The 19,966-nt window shown below is 41.3% G+C and overlaps 1 protein-coding gene across 4 annotated transcripts in view; it reads right to left on the bottom strand.

Annotated features, from left to right (window-relative positions):
- The window catches only part of USP37 (ubiquitin specific peptidase 37), a 124,967-nt gene that overhangs the window by 12,929 nt on the left and 92,072 nt on the right, over positions 1 to 19,966 (bottom strand). For all 4 annotated transcript variants that reach the window (XM_050751258.1, XM_050751255.1, XM_050751256.1 and 1 more), the window contains 4 exons: positions 18,897 to 19,038; positions 16,661 to 16,916; positions 7,227 to 7,393; positions 1,458 to 1,518 (listed from right to left, as the gene is read on the bottom strand). In XM_050751258.1, the coding sequence (XP_050607215.1) occupies positions 1,458 to 1,518; positions 7,227 to 7,393; positions 16,661 to 16,916; positions 18,897 to 19,038 (626 nt within the window). The remainder of the gene's footprint in view (positions 1 to 1,457; positions 1,519 to 7,226; positions 7,394 to 16,660; positions 16,917 to 18,896; positions 19,039 to 19,966) is intronic.

Below are 19,966 nucleotides of genomic sequence, written 5' to 3'. Positions count from 1 at the left end.
AAAAAAAAAAAAAAAAGGCCGGGCGCGGTGGCTCACGCCTGTAATCCCAGCACTTTGGGAGGCTGAGATGGGCGGATCACGAGATCAGGAGATCGAGACCATCCTGACTAACACGGTGAAACCCCGTCTCTACTAAAAAAAAAAATTACAAAAACTAGCCGGGCGCGGTGGCGGGCGCCTGTAGTCCCAGCTATACGGGAGGCTGAGGCAGAAGAACGGCATGAACCCGGGAGGCGGAGCTTGCAGTGAGTGGAGATTGCGCCACCGCACTCCACCCTGGGCGACAGAGCAAGACTCCGTCTCAAAAAAAAAAAAAAATTAGCTGGGCGTGGTGGTGCACGCCTGTAGTCCCTGCTACTCAGGAGGCTGAGGCACAAGAATCACTTGAAATTCGGGAGGCAGAGGTTGCAGTGAACAGAGAACGAACCTCTGCACTCCAGCCCCTGGGCAACAGAGCAAGCCCCTGTCTCCAAAAAAATGAAGACATGGAAGAACCAGGAACCAGGTACCTCTGAAACTGGAGGATAAGGAGGGGAGGGGATAAAATAAAGATTAGGTAAAAGCTGTTTGAGAAACAGATTCCTACATCTACTTCTTTCAATCTCCTATCTCATAGACTTCTAATACCTGGTCCACATATTAATTCTGCCAAATGGTATGACATGTGAACCTTATGCTACCTAATACACTCACTCATGACTGCCCACTGACTTCCCCAGAATAAGCTCTTGAAAATTCACAGGGAACCTGAAGCCACATCATGTTGTTCTAGGACTCGTAACAGTGACAAAATTATAACTTTCATTAAACAGATGATAGATTTTCCTGCTAATTTTTCAAAATTAAAAAACATATAGTTAGAGATATGGGTATAGATGACAAAAATTATTTTGAAAAAAGCAAGCTGAAGATGAATATAAACATTAGATTAGTGGTTTCCTCTGGGAGGAAGACAAAAAGGAGAGATATAAAAGTTACTTCTAAGGTTCTATTTCTTTACCTGGGAGGTATTCAAATTTGTTATCAAAAAACACATTTTAGCCTGTAATCTCGGCACTTTGGGAGGCTGAGGCGGGTGGATCACTTGAAGCCAGGAGTTCAAGACCAGTCTTGGCCAACATGGTGAAACCCCATCTCTACTAAAAATACAAAAATTAGCTGGGTGTGGTGGCACAACCGATAATTCCAGCTACTCGGGAGGCTGAGGCACGAGAATTGCTTGTACCCAGGAGGTGGAGGTTGCAGTGAGCCAAGACTGCACCACTGCACTCCAGCCTGGGTGACAGAGTGAGAGGCTATCCCCCACAACACACACACACACACACACACACACACACACACACACGCTATTCCCCACAACACACACACACACACACACACACACACTCTTTATACGTTCTTCTATGTGTGAATGGTAATTTTACCATTAAAAAAATTAATTAAAATGATCTCCACACCTTGAAGACTTAACTCGGTAGCTCTTTTGAGGTCATCATCTTCTTTCTGTTCCCAAGCCTCCTAAAGGGAAAAGAACAAAAACTAAGGTATTTAAAGAGGTACTGATTAAACTTACTTAATGAGGATAAAATCAGTTTCTCTGGAAGCATTTGCTAAGAATACTTTCTATAACCTGATGGATGTTTGGAATATAACCTTTTAAGGAATGTGGGGAAGTTCTTTACTTTTTTCAACATTGTCCTCTTAAAACACAACCTTAGAAGTAAGCTGGGCATGTAAACTCATGCCTATAATCCCAGCACTTTGGGAGGCCGAGGCAGGCAGATCACCTGAGGTCCGGAGTTCGAGACCAGCCTGGACAACGTGGTGAAACCCCTTCTCTACTAAAAATATAAAAATTAGCCAGGTGTGGTGGCAGGCTCTTGTAATCCCAGCTACTCGAGAGGCTGAGGCAGGAGAATCACTTGAACCTGGCAGGTGGAGGTTGTAGTGAGCCAAGATCACATCATTGCACTCCAGCCTGGGCGACAAGAACGAAACTCCGTCTCAAAAAAATAAAAAACAAAACATCAAAACAAAGTGCCGGGCACACAGTAGATACAAATTTATGTCTTTTCTTTCCCCTGATTTATAGCATTTTCCAATTTCCATGGTATAAATAAATACTCCCACCACGGCCAATTTTAAGCTACTAACGTGACAGTGAACACAGAGTTGGGAAGGGCATATAATTGGCTCTCCTGAGCTGATTTTGAGAGCCAGCTCTAACATATCACTCACCTTAAGTCTGTAACAGACGGCCAGACGAACATTTCCACAAGATATTATTCATAGGTTTCTATTTTTATTCTTGCTGAAGAAACCAAGACATACAGTGGATGCTTGGCAAATACTACATGAATGCCACTGACTATTAATTTTCTGATATATCTGAGGTTCTCTTAGAAAAAAACAGTACCTTCTGGCCAGGTGTGGGTGGCTCATGCCTGTAATCCCAGCACTTTGGGAGACTGAGGAGGGTGACTCACGAGGTCAGGAGATCGAGGCCATCCTGGTTAACACGTGAAACCCGATCTCTACTAAAAATACAAAAAATTAGCTGGGCGTGGTGGCAGGCGCCTGTAGTCCCAGCTACTCGAGAGACTGAGGCCGGAGAATGGCGTGAACCCAGGAGGCAGAGCTTGCAGTGAGCCAACGTTGCATCACTGCACTCCAGCCTGAGTGACAGAGCGACACTCTCAAAAAACAACAAAAAAAAGTACCTTCAACATCTCCTGAAATGTCTCAAACTAGATGACTATTTTTATTTTCATTTATGTAGAGACGAGATCTTGCTTTATTGCCCAGACTGGTCTCGAACTCTCGGCCTCAAGTGATCCTCCCACCTTGGCTTCTAAAAGTTCTGGGATTATAGGCGTGAGCCACTGCGCCCGGCCTAGATGACTATTTTAATTATATAAGGACAGGGAAATGTTGAGTATAACAAAAAATTTCCTTCGTCATCTTCAGAAAAGATAATTTACAAACAACATATGAATAAGAAAAAATATACTTTCATATTAGAGTATAAAGTTATTTTATACTTTAAAAAATTTATTTTATACTTTCTTCAGAATAAGTCTACTCTGAAACCAAAAGGCAAGATTCTCTTTTACTTATCAACAAAATGACGCAGGTATACCAAACTAAAGACACGTCCTCTTACAACCCTATCCTCATATCTGAGAAGTTTTAACTGAGTCAGCTGATAACAAATAGTATGTATGTCTTTCATCTATGAAAAAAGGTGCTGAATTTTTTCTTCTCATGCACTATAAAGGAATTTTTGCTAAGAAATCAGACCTTGGTTATTTATATTAAAAGCAAGTTTTGGCTGGGCGCAGTGGCTCACGCCTGCAATCTCAGCACTTTGGGAGGCTGAGACAGGTGGATCACTTGAGGTCAGGAGTTCAAGACGAGCCTGGACAACATGGCAAAATCCTTTCTCTACTAAAATGCAAAAATTAGTTGGGCACCTGTAATCCCAGCTACTCGGGAGGCTGAGGCAGGAGAATCACTTGAACGTGGGAGGTGGAGGTTGCAGTGAGCCGGGATCATGCCCCCACACTCCAGCCTGGGAGACAGAGCAAGACTCCATCACATACATACATACAAACATACATACATGTAAGTCTTCTACACTTTGGGAGGTGAAGGCAGGTGGATCACTTGAGGTCAGAAGTTCAAAACCAGACTGGCTAATGTGGTGTAACCCTGTCACCACTAAAAATACAAAAATTAGCCAGGCATGGTGGCGGGTGCCTGTAATCCCAGCTACTTGGGAGGCTGAGGCAGAAGAATCACTTGAACCCAGGAGGGGGAGGCTGCAGTGAGCCAAGACGGTGCCACTGTACTCCAGCCTGGGCAACAAAGCGAGACTCCATCTCAAAAAAAAAAAAAAAACAGTTTTCCAATACAAATGACTATGATATATTACTGGTAAAATAGTTTGCCATCTTGATGACAAGATAGCTAGAGTAGAACTTCTTACAAAAAAAGAAAAAGAAAAACAAAACAAAAAAAACCCTAGAACAGCTGGTTCTGAAATGGTTTTAAAATAGCAATTCTCGATCTTGGCTGCCCATTGAAATCAGTGAGGCCAGGCTCCCGCCTGTAATCCCAGCACTCTGGGAGGCCCAGGAAGGCGGATCACACAGTCAGGAGTTTGAGAACAGCCTGGCCAATGTCGTGAAACCCCCTTCTCTACTAAAAATACAAAAATTAGCCAGGTGTGGTGGCACGTCCCTGTAATCCCAGATACTTGGGAGGCTGAGGCAGGAGAATCGCTTAAACCCAGGAGGCGGAGGTTGCAGTGAGCCAAGATCACACCATTGCACCCCAGCCTGGGCAACAGGGCGAGACTCCATCACAAACAAACAAACAAAAGAAATCAGTGAGAGAAGCTTTTAAAAATCCGTGTTAAAAGAAGAGAGATCCAAATGCCCAGACCACACTCCAGATCAATCGTATCAGAGCAGAACACTCCAGTATTTTTAAAGAAATTTTTTTTTTGTTTTTTTTTGGAGAGAGAGTCTTGCCTGTTAGCAGGCTGGAGTGCAGTGGTACGATCTCGGCTCACTGCATCCTCTACCTCCCGGGTTCAAGTGATTCTCCTGCCTCAGCCCCCAGAGTAGCTGGGACTACACGTGCGTGCCACCACGCCCAGCTAATTTTTTTTTGTATTTTTAGTAGAGATGGGGTTTCACCATGTTGGCCAGGATGGTCTCAATCTCTTGATCTCGTGATCTGCCTGCCTCAGCCTCCCAAAGTGCTGGAATTACAGGCATGAGCCACCACACCCAGCCCACTCCAGTATTTTTAAAGCTCCCCAGTTAATTTGAATGTGCAGTTAAGATTCAGAACCACTGATCTAGAGAAATTAGATTTATTTTCTTTCTTTTTTTTTTTGAGACAGAGTCTTGCTCTATAGTCCAGGCAAAAGTACAGTAGCATGGTCTTGGCTCACTGCAACCTCCACCTCCTGGGTTCAAGCGATTCTCGTACCTCAGCCTTCCTACTAGCTGGGATTACAAGTGCGCGCCACCACACCTGACTAATTTTTGTATTTTTAGTAGAGATGGCATTTTGTCATGTTGGCCAGGCTGGTCTCAAACTCCTGACCTCAGGTATTCCACCCGCCTAGGCCTCCCAAAGTGCTGGGATTACAGGTGTGAGCCACTGCGCCAGCCTAGATTTATTTTTTTTGAGATAGTCTTCCTCTGTCCCCCAGGCTGGAGTGGAATGGCATGACCCTGGCTCACTGCAACCTCTGCCTCCTGGGCTCAAGCAGCCTCTCAAGTAGCTGGGACTACAGGTGTGCACTACCACATCTGGCTAATTTTTGTATTTTTTGTAGAGATGGGGTTCTGTCATGTTGCCCAGGCTGGTTTCAAACTCCTGGGCTCAAGTGATTCATCTGTCTTAGCCTCCCAAAGTGCTGGGATTACAGGCATGAGCCACCCTATCTGGCCAAATAGATTTCTTTTCTCTTTTGAGAAGAGTGTTGCTCTGTCTCTCAGGCTGGAGTGTAGTGGCAAGATCTCGGCTCACTGCAACCTCCGCATCCCGGTTCAAGCGATTCTTCTGTCTCAGCTTCCCGAGTAGCTGGGAATACAGGCGCATACCACGACACCAGCTTAATTTTTGTATTTTTAGCAGAGACAGAGTGTCACCATTTTGGCCAGGCTGGTTTAGAACTCCCAGCCTTAAGGTATTCAACCATTTTGGCCTCCCAAAGTGCTGGGATTACAGGCGTGAGCCACAGTGCCCAGCTTAGATTTCTTAACCTGATTATCTGATGAACCCAAAGCAGGCCTCAAACAAGCACTAAACCTACCCATTCATTCTAGGGAGTCTTGGTAAATGTTTACTAACATGACTGGGATTGCACAGGATTAGATAACTATCATACCTGTAAGTCAGATCCTATTGCCTATAAATCTGGTATTTCAGGTAATTGTAACAGTGGAAAACAAGTGGCATAAAGTGAACACTGAAGAATAGGTTACTACATAAAGAAAAGAGCAAGGGCTGGGTGCAAATAGTTCATGCTTATAATCCCTGCACTTTGGGAGGTTGTGGTGGGAGGACTGCTTAAGCCCAGGAGTTTGAGACCAGCCTGGGCAACAGTGACCCTGTCTTTACTAAAAATAAAAAAATGAGCTGGGCATGGTGGGTGCTCCTGTGGTCCCATGTACTTGAGAGACCTAGGCAGGAGAATTGCTTGAGCTCAGGAGTTTGAAGCTGCAGTGAGTCATGATCAAGCCACTGCATTCCAGCCTGGACAACTGAGCAAGACCCTATCTTAATAAATAAACAGGCAGATAAATGTTCTAACACTAAAATCTGAAAATTAGATTTTAGATACTATTTCTGATAATTCTATATTCAAATAATTCATAAAAAATTTATATTCTTAGAAAATAACCAAAACAAATACAATGCCTTAAAATATTATTATAAAATCATGGTGGTAGACTGGCTGTTTCTACAGCTTGCATAATAATGCTGGACTGGGAAGCCAGGCATGGTGGCTCACATCTGTAGTCCTAGCACTTTCGGAGGCCAAAGGAGGAGGACTGCTTCAGTCCGGGAGTTCAAAACCAGCCTGGGCAACATAACAAGGCCCTGTCTCTAAAAAATTAAAATAAAAAATAAAAATAAAAATAAAAAAATAAATTTGGACTAGGAATAATCTACAATATCCCATCCTGTTTTCGCAAGCAATGAATTATAGTTATGAAAGGTAACCAACAATACATTTTATTGCATTTGGATTTTCAAAAAAAGAAAAACTACCCATGTACCTGTTTCAAACACAGGCTGGAGCGCAGTGGCGTGATCTCAGCTCACTGCAACCTCCGCCTCCTGGGTTCAAGTGATTCTCCTGCCTCAGCCTCCCAAGTAGCTGGGACTACAGGCATGTGTCACCATGCCTGGCTAAGTTTTACATTTTTAGTAGACACGGCTTTGTCATGATGGCTAGGCTGGTCTTAAACTCCTGGCCTCAAGTGATCTGCCCGCCTCAGCCTCCCAAAGTACTCAGATTACAGGCATGAACTACCAAGCCCTGCCTCAAACAAGTCTTTTTTTTCCCCCAATGACTTACTGTATGTAAATCATCTGGAACAACGTCTGACACATAGTAAGTGCTCAACACATTAGTTATTATTATTCTATTTCTCAGGAAAGATAAGTACAGAGAAAGTAGCAATATAAATATCTCTTACTTGCTCTTGAAGGCTCTGAGCCAGTGCCTGCTGAAGCTCTTGCTCTTCCCTTTCACGCTCCATATCATACTGCTGGAGCCAATCAATCTCTCCCTGAGATCCTTCTGGAGTTTTGTTTTCTTTATTCTCATCACAGTCTTTAGTTATCTCAGTAAAACTGGCAGGATCTGAGGAAGCAGAACATAATATTAATTTGGAAAATCCTCTCTAATAAATGGAAATTTCTGAACTAGAGTGACACCTACTGTTCATAAAGGAATTTACCCTAATTTCATCTATAATTTGCTTAGGACATACAATTTCACCTTACTAGATCTACGTCAGGGTTGATCAACCTTAGAGCTGACATTTTGGGTGGGACAAGCTTTTGTTGGGGTGAGGGGAAAAGAGTATGTCCTGTTCATTGTAGAACGTTTAGCAGTGTTTCTGGCCTCTACCTACTAAATGTCAGTAGCATCCACCCTCTACAGTTGTGAAAACCAAAAATGATAGACATTACCGTATGTACCCTGGAAGGCAAAACTGTTCTCTTTTGAGAACAAATGATCTACAGTAATGGTTCTAAAAGTTAATTAATCATCAGAAACACACTATGTAAAGATGGGGAAGAAAAAACAGCCATAGGTCATAGTGTCACTTGACCAAGTACTGGAAATAAAATATTGTTTAGAGCAAATGAAGAAAGAATTAGGCCAAAACGATCAAGAGATTTTCCCCATTTATTATTTAGAGACAGTGTCTCTCTCTCTCGCCCAGGCTGGAGTCCAGTGGCACGATCTCGGCTCATTGCAACCTCTGTCTCCTGGGTTCAAGCAATTCTCGTGCATTAGCCACCAAGTAGCTGGGATTAAAGGCACACGCCATCACGCCCAACTGATTTTTGTTTTAGTAGAGATGAGGTTTCACTACATTGGCTAGCTGCTCTCAAACTCCTGATCTCAGGTGATCTGCCCACCTTGAGCTCCCAAAATGCTGAGATTACAGGTGTGAGCTACTGTGCCTGCCCGATTTTCCCCATTTATCACACTGTATGTTGAACACGTGTTTAAACATTAATAATCAAACAAGGATTGTATATATCTAAATCAAAAGAGTGTATGGCAACATACAGTGTATGTTTAAAACATTCAGGAAGGTAAGAAATCCCCACTCCCCTCCCCTCCCCTCCCCCTACTCCCAGGCTGGAGTGCAGTGGCTCACTGCAACCTCCGCCTCTTTCAAGCAATTCTTCCGCCTCAGACTCCTGAGTAGCTGGGACTGCAGGTGCCCGATACCATGCCTGGCTAATTTATATATATACACACACATATATTGTGTATATATACATATACACACACATATGTATATATACACATATACACACACACGTGTATATATACACACACACACATATGTGTATATATACATATATACACACACATATATACACACACTTTATATATACATATACACACACACACACACTTTTTTTTGAGATGGAGTCTCACTCTGTTGCTCAGGCTGGAGTGCAGTGGCATGATCTCGGCTCACTGCAACCTTTGCCTCTAGGGTTCAAGCGATTCTCCTGCTTCAGCCTTCCGAGTAGCTGGGATTACGGGCCACCATGCCTGGCTAATTAGCCACCATGCCTGGCTAATTTTTATATTTTTAGAAGAGATGAGGTTTCACCATCTTGGTCAGGCTGGTCTCGAACTCCTGACCTCGTGATCGGACTACCTCGGCCTCCCAAAGTGCTGAGATTACAGGCATGAGCCACCATGCCTGGCCTAATTTTTATTTTTTTTTGGTAGAGATAGGGTTTCACCATGTTGGCCAGGTTGGTCTTGAACTCCTGACCTCAGGTGATCTGCCCACCTTGGCCTCCCAAAGTGCTGGGATTACAGGTGTGAGCCACCCCTCCCGGCCTGTTCCTTCTCAATTTCTAGACTATGGCTAGCTAAAATAAACAGGATAGTTATGATTTTCTTCTGGTTATCTGAATTGTTAGAGCAATAACATTTCATGATTTTTTTTTTTTTCAGACTGAGTTTTGCTCTGTCGTCCAGGCTGGAGTGCAGTGGCACAGTATCTGCTCACTGCAACCTCCGCCTTCTAGGTTCAAGCGATTCTCCTGCCTCAGCCTCCCCAGTAGCTGGGATTACAGGTGTGCACCATAACACCTGGCTAATTTTTTATATTTTCAGTAGAGACGGGGTTTCACCATATTGGCCAGGTTGGTCTCGAACTCCTGACCTCAAGTGATCCGCCCACCTCGGCCTCCCAAAGTGCTGGGATTAACAGGCATGAGCCACCATACCTGGCCATTTCATAATAACTTTATTATTATTATTATTATTATTTTTGTTTTTTGAGATGGAGTTTCGCTCTTGTTGCCCAGGCTGGAGTGCAGTGGCATGATTGCGGCTCATTGCAACCTCCACCTCCCAGATTCAAGCAATTCTCCTACCTCAGCCTCCCAAGTAGCTGGGATTCTCCTGCCTCAGCCTCCCAAGTAGCATGCACCAACATGCCCAGCTAATTTTGTATTTTTAGTAGAGGCGGGGTTTCACCATATTGGTCAGGCTGGTCTTGACCTCCTGACGTCAGGTGATTCATCAGCCTTGGCCTCCTAAAGTGCTAGCATTACAGGATTGAGCCACCTGTAATAGTAATTTTCAATGCCTGGGCCACAGTAATTTTCAATACAAATACAAGCGTTAACTATATCAAACATTACTAAGTAAACCTCCTCATCAAAAAGTATTTAACTGGCCAGTAAGAATTACCTTTATATACTCATGCTATGCATATTGTTACTGAGTTTGTATATGCTCTTTAGCTGCCCTAATACTGTATTTTATTTTATTTTTTGAGAAAGACTCTTGCTCTGTTGGCCAGGCTGGAGTACAGTGGCACAATCTCGGCTCACCGCAACCTCCACCTCCCAGATTCAAGCGATTTTTCTGCCTCAGTCTCCTGAGTAGCTTGGATTACAGGTGTGTGCCACCACAGCCAGCTCATTTTTTATTTTTAGTAGAGACAGGGTTTCACCATGTTGGCCAGGCTGGTCTTGAACTCCTGACCTCAGGTGATCCACCTACCACGGCCTCCCAAAGTGCTGGGATTACAGGTGTGAGCCACTGTGCCCGGCCCCTAATACTGTATTTCTCTGTAGCACAGGTAACTCTGAAGTTTACAGCATCTTGGCTTTAGATTCTAAGTCAGCAACTAGTTAGCATTTTGAGTTGTACTGAATTGCTGAATATTTATTAAAAGAGGAAAAGAAACTTAGCATTTGGTGGAAAAATCCCAATTGTTCAGAAAAATTATATTACAGATAATCCCAATTAAACACACAAAAACCAATTATCCTAGAGATGTCAATAATTTCTTCCTTTCTTCTATTATTGGAGAAACGACCCTTCCCATGGCCTAGAAGGGGCAGCTTGGAAGTCTACATGACCCTGCCTGTCTCTCCCATCTAAGCCTGCTGAACTGGGAATGGATTATTTGACTCAACCAATTAGATTATCTGTTTTGGAAATTTGCAACTGAGATATGCAAAGTTAACTGATGATGAGCATTTCAAGTGGAAGGAAGACTTGGGGGTTGACGCTGCTATTTTAGAGTATAAAATGAGTATTATTACTTTTATTATCAAAACATACTCAAAAATGTGACGAATAATTTTTCTTAACCAATAATTTTGAGCACTCAATGATTCAATGTACCTCAGACAATCCTGGATTATACTAGTAACTAATTCATGTGTTAGAAAGCAGATCAAGGAAGTTTCCTTGAAGATACTAAAGTCAATATACATTTGTCTTCAGGATAAGATTATCAGACAGATACAGAACCTATTTAAAAATCTACGGGGACAAACATGGCCATGAAATAATCACTTTTAAAGATTGCACAATGGATCAAAAGGGATTCATGTGTTTAACTGAACATTCTTACACTGAATACACTGTTTGCTTCTTCCCCACACCCTAATTGAAACGCGTTCTCTTCCTGATATTCTATATTTCAGTGAATTAGATAATTTTCCACAGTTTCTTTTAAAAGACAGAAATCTGAGGATCATATTTGACTTCTCCCTCTCATTCACTCCTCACATAAGATAAATGATTATTTCCTAACCATCTCTTGAATCCATCAACTTTTTTTTTCAAGCCAAAACCTTGGCTTAGGACACCACTAACTTCTGGTTTGGACTACCGCAACAATTTCCTAAGAGGTCTCAGGTATTACTATAGTTTTTCTCTAACTTCTGTAGCCAGAATGGTCTTTTCTTCAACCATAAATCCTTACAAAATAATTGTTTGCTTAAAATATCCAATAACTTCCTAATGCCTTTGAAACAAAAGTCCAAATTCCTAAACATGGCTTCAGGCCATGCAAAAACCAGAGACTACTTAGATCTCTAGTCTCATCTTTTGCATTTCCCCTTTAACCATATGCTCCAGTCACACAGATCACTCTGAACTTTCTTTTAGGTCCACTAATTTGCTGTGGGCTTTCTCATTTCTGAGTCTTTATATACACTATTCCTTCTGGCTAGTGTCTAGAGACTGTGAAACCTTACTTAGTATTCCTACCCCTCCTCAGTTGATTCACAAGACAGTGCAACTGTTAAGTCACAGATATTTACTGAGAATCTATGTGCCGAGCACTGTTGTAGAAGCTGGGGATATAGTGATAATTAAAGCAACATGGTGCTTGCCCTCAAGGAGCTTAAGTGCAAAAGCTCTGAGATGAGAATGGCCTTGGCATATTTGAGGGAGGGAGACAGAGAGGGAGAAAGAGAGAGAAAGAAGTACAGATTTCAGGAAGACATCATGGAGACTGAGAAAACAAAGTATTACCGAACTGACTAGTAGCATTTAGTGCCCATTTAAGAGTGTAGTCCTGAGTTTAAGGAAAGTTCACTCAACACAGTTTTGTGATTTTCTTTAGCAACTGTCAGTAGCTTAGGTGCAGGTATGGAAAAAGTAGCTAGTTGAGTTGGGAATTTGGGTTTTGTCAGGCTACTACAACAGAAGAAAAGAGGAAGGAGATAAAAGGGTACCAAAATATGGCATGTGGCTGCCTAAGAAAGGAAGTAATGATAAGAGGGAGGTGCTGAATAGCAAAAAAGTAAGAGTCAATAGGTTGGCAGTGTTCATAAAAATAAAGTAATAAAGTCAGAATAGGACACTAGGTAAGCTGGATGGAAAGAAGGATTAAGCAAGGATATTTGAAACAAAGATTTCAAAGGTGGTACAGTTATTGATGACGACAAAGTCTAGGGGAGTGGTTTTCACACTTTAGTATTGCATGAGAATCACTCGGAGGGTCTATCTAAACACAGACTGCTAAGCACCACATCCAGAGTTTCTCAGTCAGTAGGTCTGAGGTGGTGTCAAGAATGGGCATTTCCAGGAAGTTCACAGATTATATTTGATGATCTAAGTTCACACTTTGAGAAGCACTGGTCTAGGGTAATGACTTCTATAAGTGGGCAGTCAAAATAGGGTCGAAGAAAAGATTTTGGAATTAAGATCAGAAACTGAGAAAACAGGCTGCTGAAAGAAAGGGATCATGACACTTTTTCAGACTGTCTTTTCTACTTAAGCTCTCTCCCTAAGTGATCTCATGTATTACTATAGCCTCACAAACTGACAAAATATCAAATTCATATCTCTAGTCTGAATGTCTTCCCTGAGTTTTAAACTTGTATATTGAAATGACTAGGTGAAATCTCCATTTGCCTGTTTAATTTTTATTCCTCCCTTGTCTCATCAACTATGCCTTCCTCATATCAGCAAATGATACCATTATCTATCCAACTGCTCAGGCCAAAAAACATGTCTCCCTTGATTTTTTTCTTTTTCCTTTGGCATCTTTGTGGGGTTGGTTAGAAAGATCAGCTGGGGCCAGGTGCAGTGGCTCACACCTGTAATCCTAGCACTTTCGGAGGCTGAGGGGGGTGGATCACCTGAAGTCAGGAGTTCAAGACCAGCCTGGCCAACATGGTGAAACCCCATCTCTACTAAAAATACAAAAAAAAAAAAAAAAAAATTAGCTGGGCATGGTGGCGGGTGCCTGTAATCCCAGATACTCGGGAGGCTGAGGCAGGAGAATCACTTGAACCTGGAAGGCAGAGGTTGCAGTAAGCTGAGATCATGCCACTGCACTCCAGTCTGGGTGACAGAGAGAGACTTGGTCCCACCCAGGGAAAAAAAAAGAAAAGAAAGATTAGCTGGGGATATTAGATGGCTAGATATCCTCTTTCTTCTGGTGATCTCACGAGTCTTTCCTTCTCAATGTGATCTCTCCAGCAGGGCAGCCAAGCTTCTTACACAGCAGCCTAGGGTTCCCAAAAGCAGAAAAGGGGAAGCTGCCAGGCCACCTTAATGTTTAATCACAAACTTGACACAGAATAAATTCAATCACATTTTACTGCACTCACATAGCCTTCCCAAATTCACTGTGAAGAGGTCTATACAAGAGTATGCATAGTGGTAGCTATGGTTCACTAGAGGCTGTCTTTGGAGACTGAGTGTGTGTATACACACTCACTCACATTTTTCTTTTTTTTCTATGGAGCCATGTGAATACACTGTAATTGCCTATATTATAATACTTTACCCCAAAGCACGTGAGCCTGAATCTCTTTCTCTCTCTCTTTTTTTCTTTTGAGACGGAGTCTCGCTCTGTCACCCAGGCTGGAGTGCAGTGGCATGATCTCGGCTCACTGCAAGCTCCGCTTCCTGGGTTCATGCCATTCTCCTGCCTCAGCCTCCCGAGTAGCTGGGACTACAGGCCCCTGCCACCACACCCCGCTAATTTTTTGTATTTTTAGTAGAGACGGGGTTTCACTGTGCTAGCAAGGATGGTCTCGATCTCCTGACCTCGTGATTCACCTGCCTCAGCCTCCCAAAGTGCTGGGATTACAGGTGTGAGCCACCACGCCTGGCCTTTTTTTTTTTTTTTTTTGAGACAGAGTTTTGCTCTTGTTGCCCAGGCTGAAGTGCAATGGTGCAATATCGGCTCACTGCAACCTCCGCCTCCTGTGTTCAAGCAATACTTCTGCCTCAGCCTCCCACGTAGCTGTGATTATAGGCATGTAACATCATGCCCAGCTAATTTTGTATTTTTGGTAGATGGGGTTTCACCACGTTGGTCAAGTTGGTCTTAACCTCCTGACCTCAGGTGATTCACCACCTCAGCCTCCCAAAGCGCTGGGATTACAGGCATGAGCCACCACACCCAGCCCAGCCTGAATCTCTTAATTAAAAAGCACATTTTCCTACATAACAATTATCACACCTAAGAATATTAACAGTAATTCTATTTATAATTCCAATCTATAGCCCACATTCTCATTTTTCCAGTTGTTTCCAAAATATTTTTTGTAGAATTTTTTCTAACCTAGACTCCTAAGGTTACTCACTACATTTGGTTGTCAGGTCTCTTTAGTGTTTAGTCAGGGCCAGTTTTTCTTCTAAAGCCTCCCATTATGGATTTTTCTAGTGTTCTTTGAAGTATAGGTTGTTTTTTCCCCATACCCCAGAGCCTGGCTACAGGGTGGGTTTCCTCTTTATTACCCACTGCCATTTCCAACTACTTTGTCTCCTTTCACGCTATAAAAACTGTAGCTCCCTTGAAGTGCATGATATAGGACATTGCTACATATTACCTCTTCCTGTAGCTGTCCCTTTGTTAATTTTATGAAGTTATAGGACTGGGCAAAGAACTGAAAAGGAGAGCAGAAAGCAGGAAATAAATCAGGAAGGGACAAAAGCACCAATATTAACCAGTGATACCTAAGGGCAGTGATTATAAATGTAATAAAGGGACTGCATAATGATACTTGTATGAAGAAGGAAAAAATTAATGCCTGTGTATAAAAACCATCACGTTTTTGTTTCCGGTTAAATGTGGATATACTAATTCTTATTTTACTTGCATGCAAAATAATTTAAAATTGAAGAGGTTCCAACTATGAGAATGTAGAAAATAATTTTCTGATATTCTAGTATTCTCTTCATTTTCAAAATCCTATGCTTGGTGTACCTGAAACACATTAGCAATATACAGTTGTTTAGATCTTGGGGCTATCAAGAGAGAAAAATTTGAACTGGTCATAGGAAAAGACAGTAAAAGTCATCTACCTAAAAGTTTCAAAATACCCACAGTACAAGGCAGGATGGCTCAGCTCTGTTGTTCCCATTGATAGCTTTAGATAACAAAAAATGAATAAAAATTACCAAAAAAATAGTATAGCATTTTATGTACAGTCACGTGTTGCTTAATGATGAAAATACATTCTAAGAAATTGCATTAAGTGATTTCATCTTTGTGCGAACATCTTCGAGCATACTTAACACAAACCTAGATGGTATAGCTGACTACACATCTAGGCTATATGGTATAGCTTATTGCTCTTGGGCTACAAACCTGTACATCATGTTACTGTACTGAGTACTGCAGGCAACTGTAACACAGTGGTAAGTAGTTGTGTATCTAAATATATCTAAACATAGAAACTAAGTAATGCACTGTGCAGGCGATGGAGAACTTGAATTATTCACACCCTAACACCTGGTGTAAATTCCCATATAGGAAAATGAAAGAATTATATGAATTTCTTTTTCTTTTTTTTTTTTTTTTTTTTGAGATGGAGTCTCGCTCTGTCGCCCAGGCTGGAGTGCAGTGGCCGGATCTCAGCTCACTGCAAGTTCCACCTCCCGGGTCTACGCCATTCTCCTGCCTCAGCCTCCTGAGTAGCTGGGACTACAGGCACCTGACACCTCGCTCGCCTGGCTAGTTTTTTGTATTTTTTAGTAGAGACGGGGTTTCACCGTGTTAGCCAGGATGGTCTCGATCTCCTGACCTCGTGATCCGCCCGTCTCGGCCTCCCAAAGTGCTGGGATTACAGGCTTGAGCCACCGCGCCCGGCCATGAATTTCTTAAACAGCAGTGGTGAGAAAAGCACCTCAGAACTGACACAAACATATATTAAATGCACATAAGAAGGTTAGCTTTACTACTGATGTATACCTAAAGGGATACGGCATACTTTACCACTAGTATCTGTGTACTAGTCACAATATTTGCTTCTCACTTTTTAAAGCTTTTTATAATATAGAATGAAAATACCATCAGCCGTGTTATAAACAGATCCACTTCACCTCCCTTTATTTGTTTTTATCTGAGAAGGAGTCTCACTCTGTCGCCTAGGCTGGAGTGCAGTGGCACAATATTGGCTCACTGCAACCTCCGCCTCCTGGGTTCAAGAGAATTCTCCTGCCTCAGCTTCCCGAGTAGCAGGGATAAGGGTCACACGCCACCATGCTCAGCTAATTTTTCTATTTATCTCCGGTTATTTGGAGCTCATTTGTCACTACGAAACTTTGAAAGAGTTATGTTTTGTTTAACAGAGGTTTAATCTTCATTAAACCTACCCAGCTCTGTGATTGTTTTGGGCTTCTCAGTTTCCATTGTGTCTGGATTTTCTGGCATTTCTTGAATATCATCTTCTGCAAATCCAGTATCTGGACTGCTAGTTGGCTTATCATCATCTTCATGACTCAGAGACGGTGAAGCATCTCTTTTACTTATCTCCAAGACAGCTGCTAGAAGCTCTTCTTCGCTCATTCTGTCAAATCCTGAGTTTTCCAATTCAGACCTGTCAGGCTCTACTGGGCATAATTTTGAATCCTGAAGAAGAGAGTTACTTTTAGAAGAAACCAGAATACTTATAAATATAGCAATATTAGTTAGCATTTAAAGTAGCAACTTTATTTCTAAAGTTTCCTTTCTTTGATGCTTTGGGTTATTTAACAATCAATAACTGATATATAAACTAAATGGTGAGTCTAACTTTAAAAATAAATATATAAGAATACACGATTATTTTTTCTTGATAGAAACAAGTATAAATTTTGTAAAAATTTGGAAATATGTAAAAATAATAAGATAAATTCACTCAAAATAGATTACTCAGAGATAATTACTCTGTAAGTATTTTCAATTTATTTTCTTCCAGATATATTTAGATTATACAGTAAATATTCCATCATTATGCTTATTACACCATTATAAATGTTAGCTGGTCTTATTAATAATAAATGAGAAAAATAAAAACGACATCAAGATTATGTAAAGAAGGCCAGGCAAGGTGGCTCACGCCTGTAATCCCAGAACTTTGTGAGGCCAAGGTGGGCGGATCACCTGAGGTCAGGAGTTTGAGACCAGCCTGGCCAACGTGGCGAAAACCTGTCTTTACTAAAAATACAAAAATTAGGCCGGGCGTGGTGGCTCATGCCTGTAATCCCAGTACTTTGGGAGGCTGAGGCCAGCAGATCACTTGAGGCCAGGAGTTCAAGATCAGCCTGGCCAATGTGGATAAATCCCGCCACCACTAAAAATATAAAAAAATTAGCCAGGCGTGGTGGCACACACCTATAGTCCCAGCTACTAGGGAGACAGAGAATCGCCTTAACCTGGGAGGTGGAGGATGCAGCAAGCTGAGATCACACCACTGCACTCCAGCCTGGGTGACAGGGCGAGACTCTGTCTCAAAAAAAATAAAAAATAAAAAACCAAAATCCAAAAATTAGGGAGATGTTGTGGTGCACGTCTGCAATCCCAGCTACTCAGGAGGCTGAGGCAGGAGAATCACTTGAACCTGGGAGACAAAGACTGTAGTGAGCCAAGATCGTGCCACTGCATTCCAGCCTGGACAACAGAGCAAGACTTCGTCTCAAAAAAAAAAAAAAAAAAAAAAAAAAGATTATGTAAATATTCAAAAATTGTTTTCTGGGAGAATTTTGGACTTTCACTCATTTCTCATTCAAGTTGAGCAACCACAAACTACCTCTGGCTTTAAAGTAAGATAGGAAACAACTCAGAACAAAAATAACTACTAAAATAATTCTATTATTTAAAAAGGAGGCTTAAAATAAAATACAGTTGCATAAGATAATGTAAACACATAGAAAAGCTTAGATCTTCAAAGCATTAACTATCCATATAATTATCTATATATTAAGCCAATTAATAAATCCATAATTTAAACAATTAGATAACTTGGTTGCTCTGTTGATATAAAATGTTTACTACAGTTCCCTCACATAAATAATTGCTACAGGCTGGGAGTAGTGGTTCATGCCTGTAATCCAAGCACTTAGGGAAGCTGAGTCCAGGAATTTTAGACCTGCCTAGGCCACATAGTGAGACCTTGTCTCTACAAAAAATTTTAAAAACTAGCCAGGCACGGTGGTGTGTGCCTGTAGTCCCAGCTACCTGGGGAGCTGAGGTAGGAGGATTGTTTGAGCCCAGGAGGATGAGGCTGTGGTGAGCCATGATTATGCCACTGTACTCCAGCCTGGGCAACAGAGTGATACCCTGCCTTTAAAACAAACAAACAAATAAACAACGCTGCTACCAAAATAAAGCAAGTAATTATTTGAGGACCAATATGCAAAAGTAGCTCTGAAGGGCAAAAAAGAAAGTAATTTGTTCAGAACAACTAATTTATCATAAGTCTTGATCCATCTGTAAACAGACTGATTTCTGTAGCCAGAGAAGGCATTTTCTTTAAAATTAATTAGTTTGATGATGGTTATAAAAGACATTTGTTTGGACAGTAAGAGCTAAACAAATTTTTGTCAGATGTTTTAAGAAAATATTACTTACTTTTTCCAGGTCTTCTTGCTGCTGTTCGTTGCCTGACATTTCACAAAGTCTCTGGCTGAGGGCCACTGAACGTTTTAGTTCATCCTCACTGTCTGAATCAAGGCATAAAGCCAAGGAACTCTTGGACTTGAAGGTGAATTTCCTGTAATTTAAGGGGGAAAAAAAAAAGTCTGATAAACATTTGTCTTTGTTATTCTTTTGATGTAAAAATACCAAAACAAATTGCTTTTCCATTACGGAAAATTACTTAACAGAAAAAAAAGATGCATCAAAAGAGGTATATTTCAGCATTACCTTTGCCCCACTCCAAAAGAGCCATGCTTTGAAAACTGGACAACTCTTATGCTACTACGTATCATCAGTAAACTAATCATGTTGTGCCTTTTTTCTTTTAATGATCAACCCCAATGAAATTTGCTATTGTCTTTATAAAGTATGCTACTGAATTCATGCAGGCATAGCAATGAATAAATGTTTTTGACAACAAAGTGCATGAAGACTAATTTGTGATCTTTTAAATTATGACCCATGCACTTTAAAAATAACAGTAACATTCCACTTATCCACTTATCTGTAGGTCAGACTTCTGGCAACCTCTACTTTCCAGAACATAGGGATTCCAAAGTAAGAAAAAAAGGCTTCTGAGGAAGGCAGTTCCAAAACCCATGTACTTAGAGGGACCCTTTCTTTCCCAGGAAATGGTGTATAAAATAGTATATCAAGTTCATCAAGAAATGAGAGCTAAGAAATGAGAAAGAATAACCACAAGAAAAGCAAACAAGAACTATAAAGTCATTTAATGTAAAAGCAAACTGTCTTGTAATAAGAGCCTCTGAGGGCAATATCATATTGAAACACAGTGCAATAATTGATACTTAAAATGCTGATTTTAAGTCATTAAGATATACTTAAATTATCCTTAGTTATTTTATTTAAGAATGTAAGGAATAGCATAATATATTTTAGAAACATTTTCATCCAAACTGTTAAAAATGTTTTAAAAGATAAATGCTTAAAAGGGTAAGCTTCAGTTATATAAAAATTCACTTATGTGGAATCCTTTAATGATG

The sequence above is a fragment of the Macaca thibetana genome, chromosome 12 (assembly GCF_024542745.1).
Source record: "Macaca thibetana thibetana isolate TM-01 chromosome 12, ASM2454274v1, whole genome shotgun sequence".
Taxonomy (NCBI): domain Eukaryota; kingdom Metazoa; phylum Chordata; class Mammalia; order Primates; family Cercopithecidae; genus Macaca; species Macaca thibetana.
The sequence above is the reverse complement of the archived record's forward strand: the minus strand, read 5'-3'. Positions and strand labels throughout refer to the sequence as shown.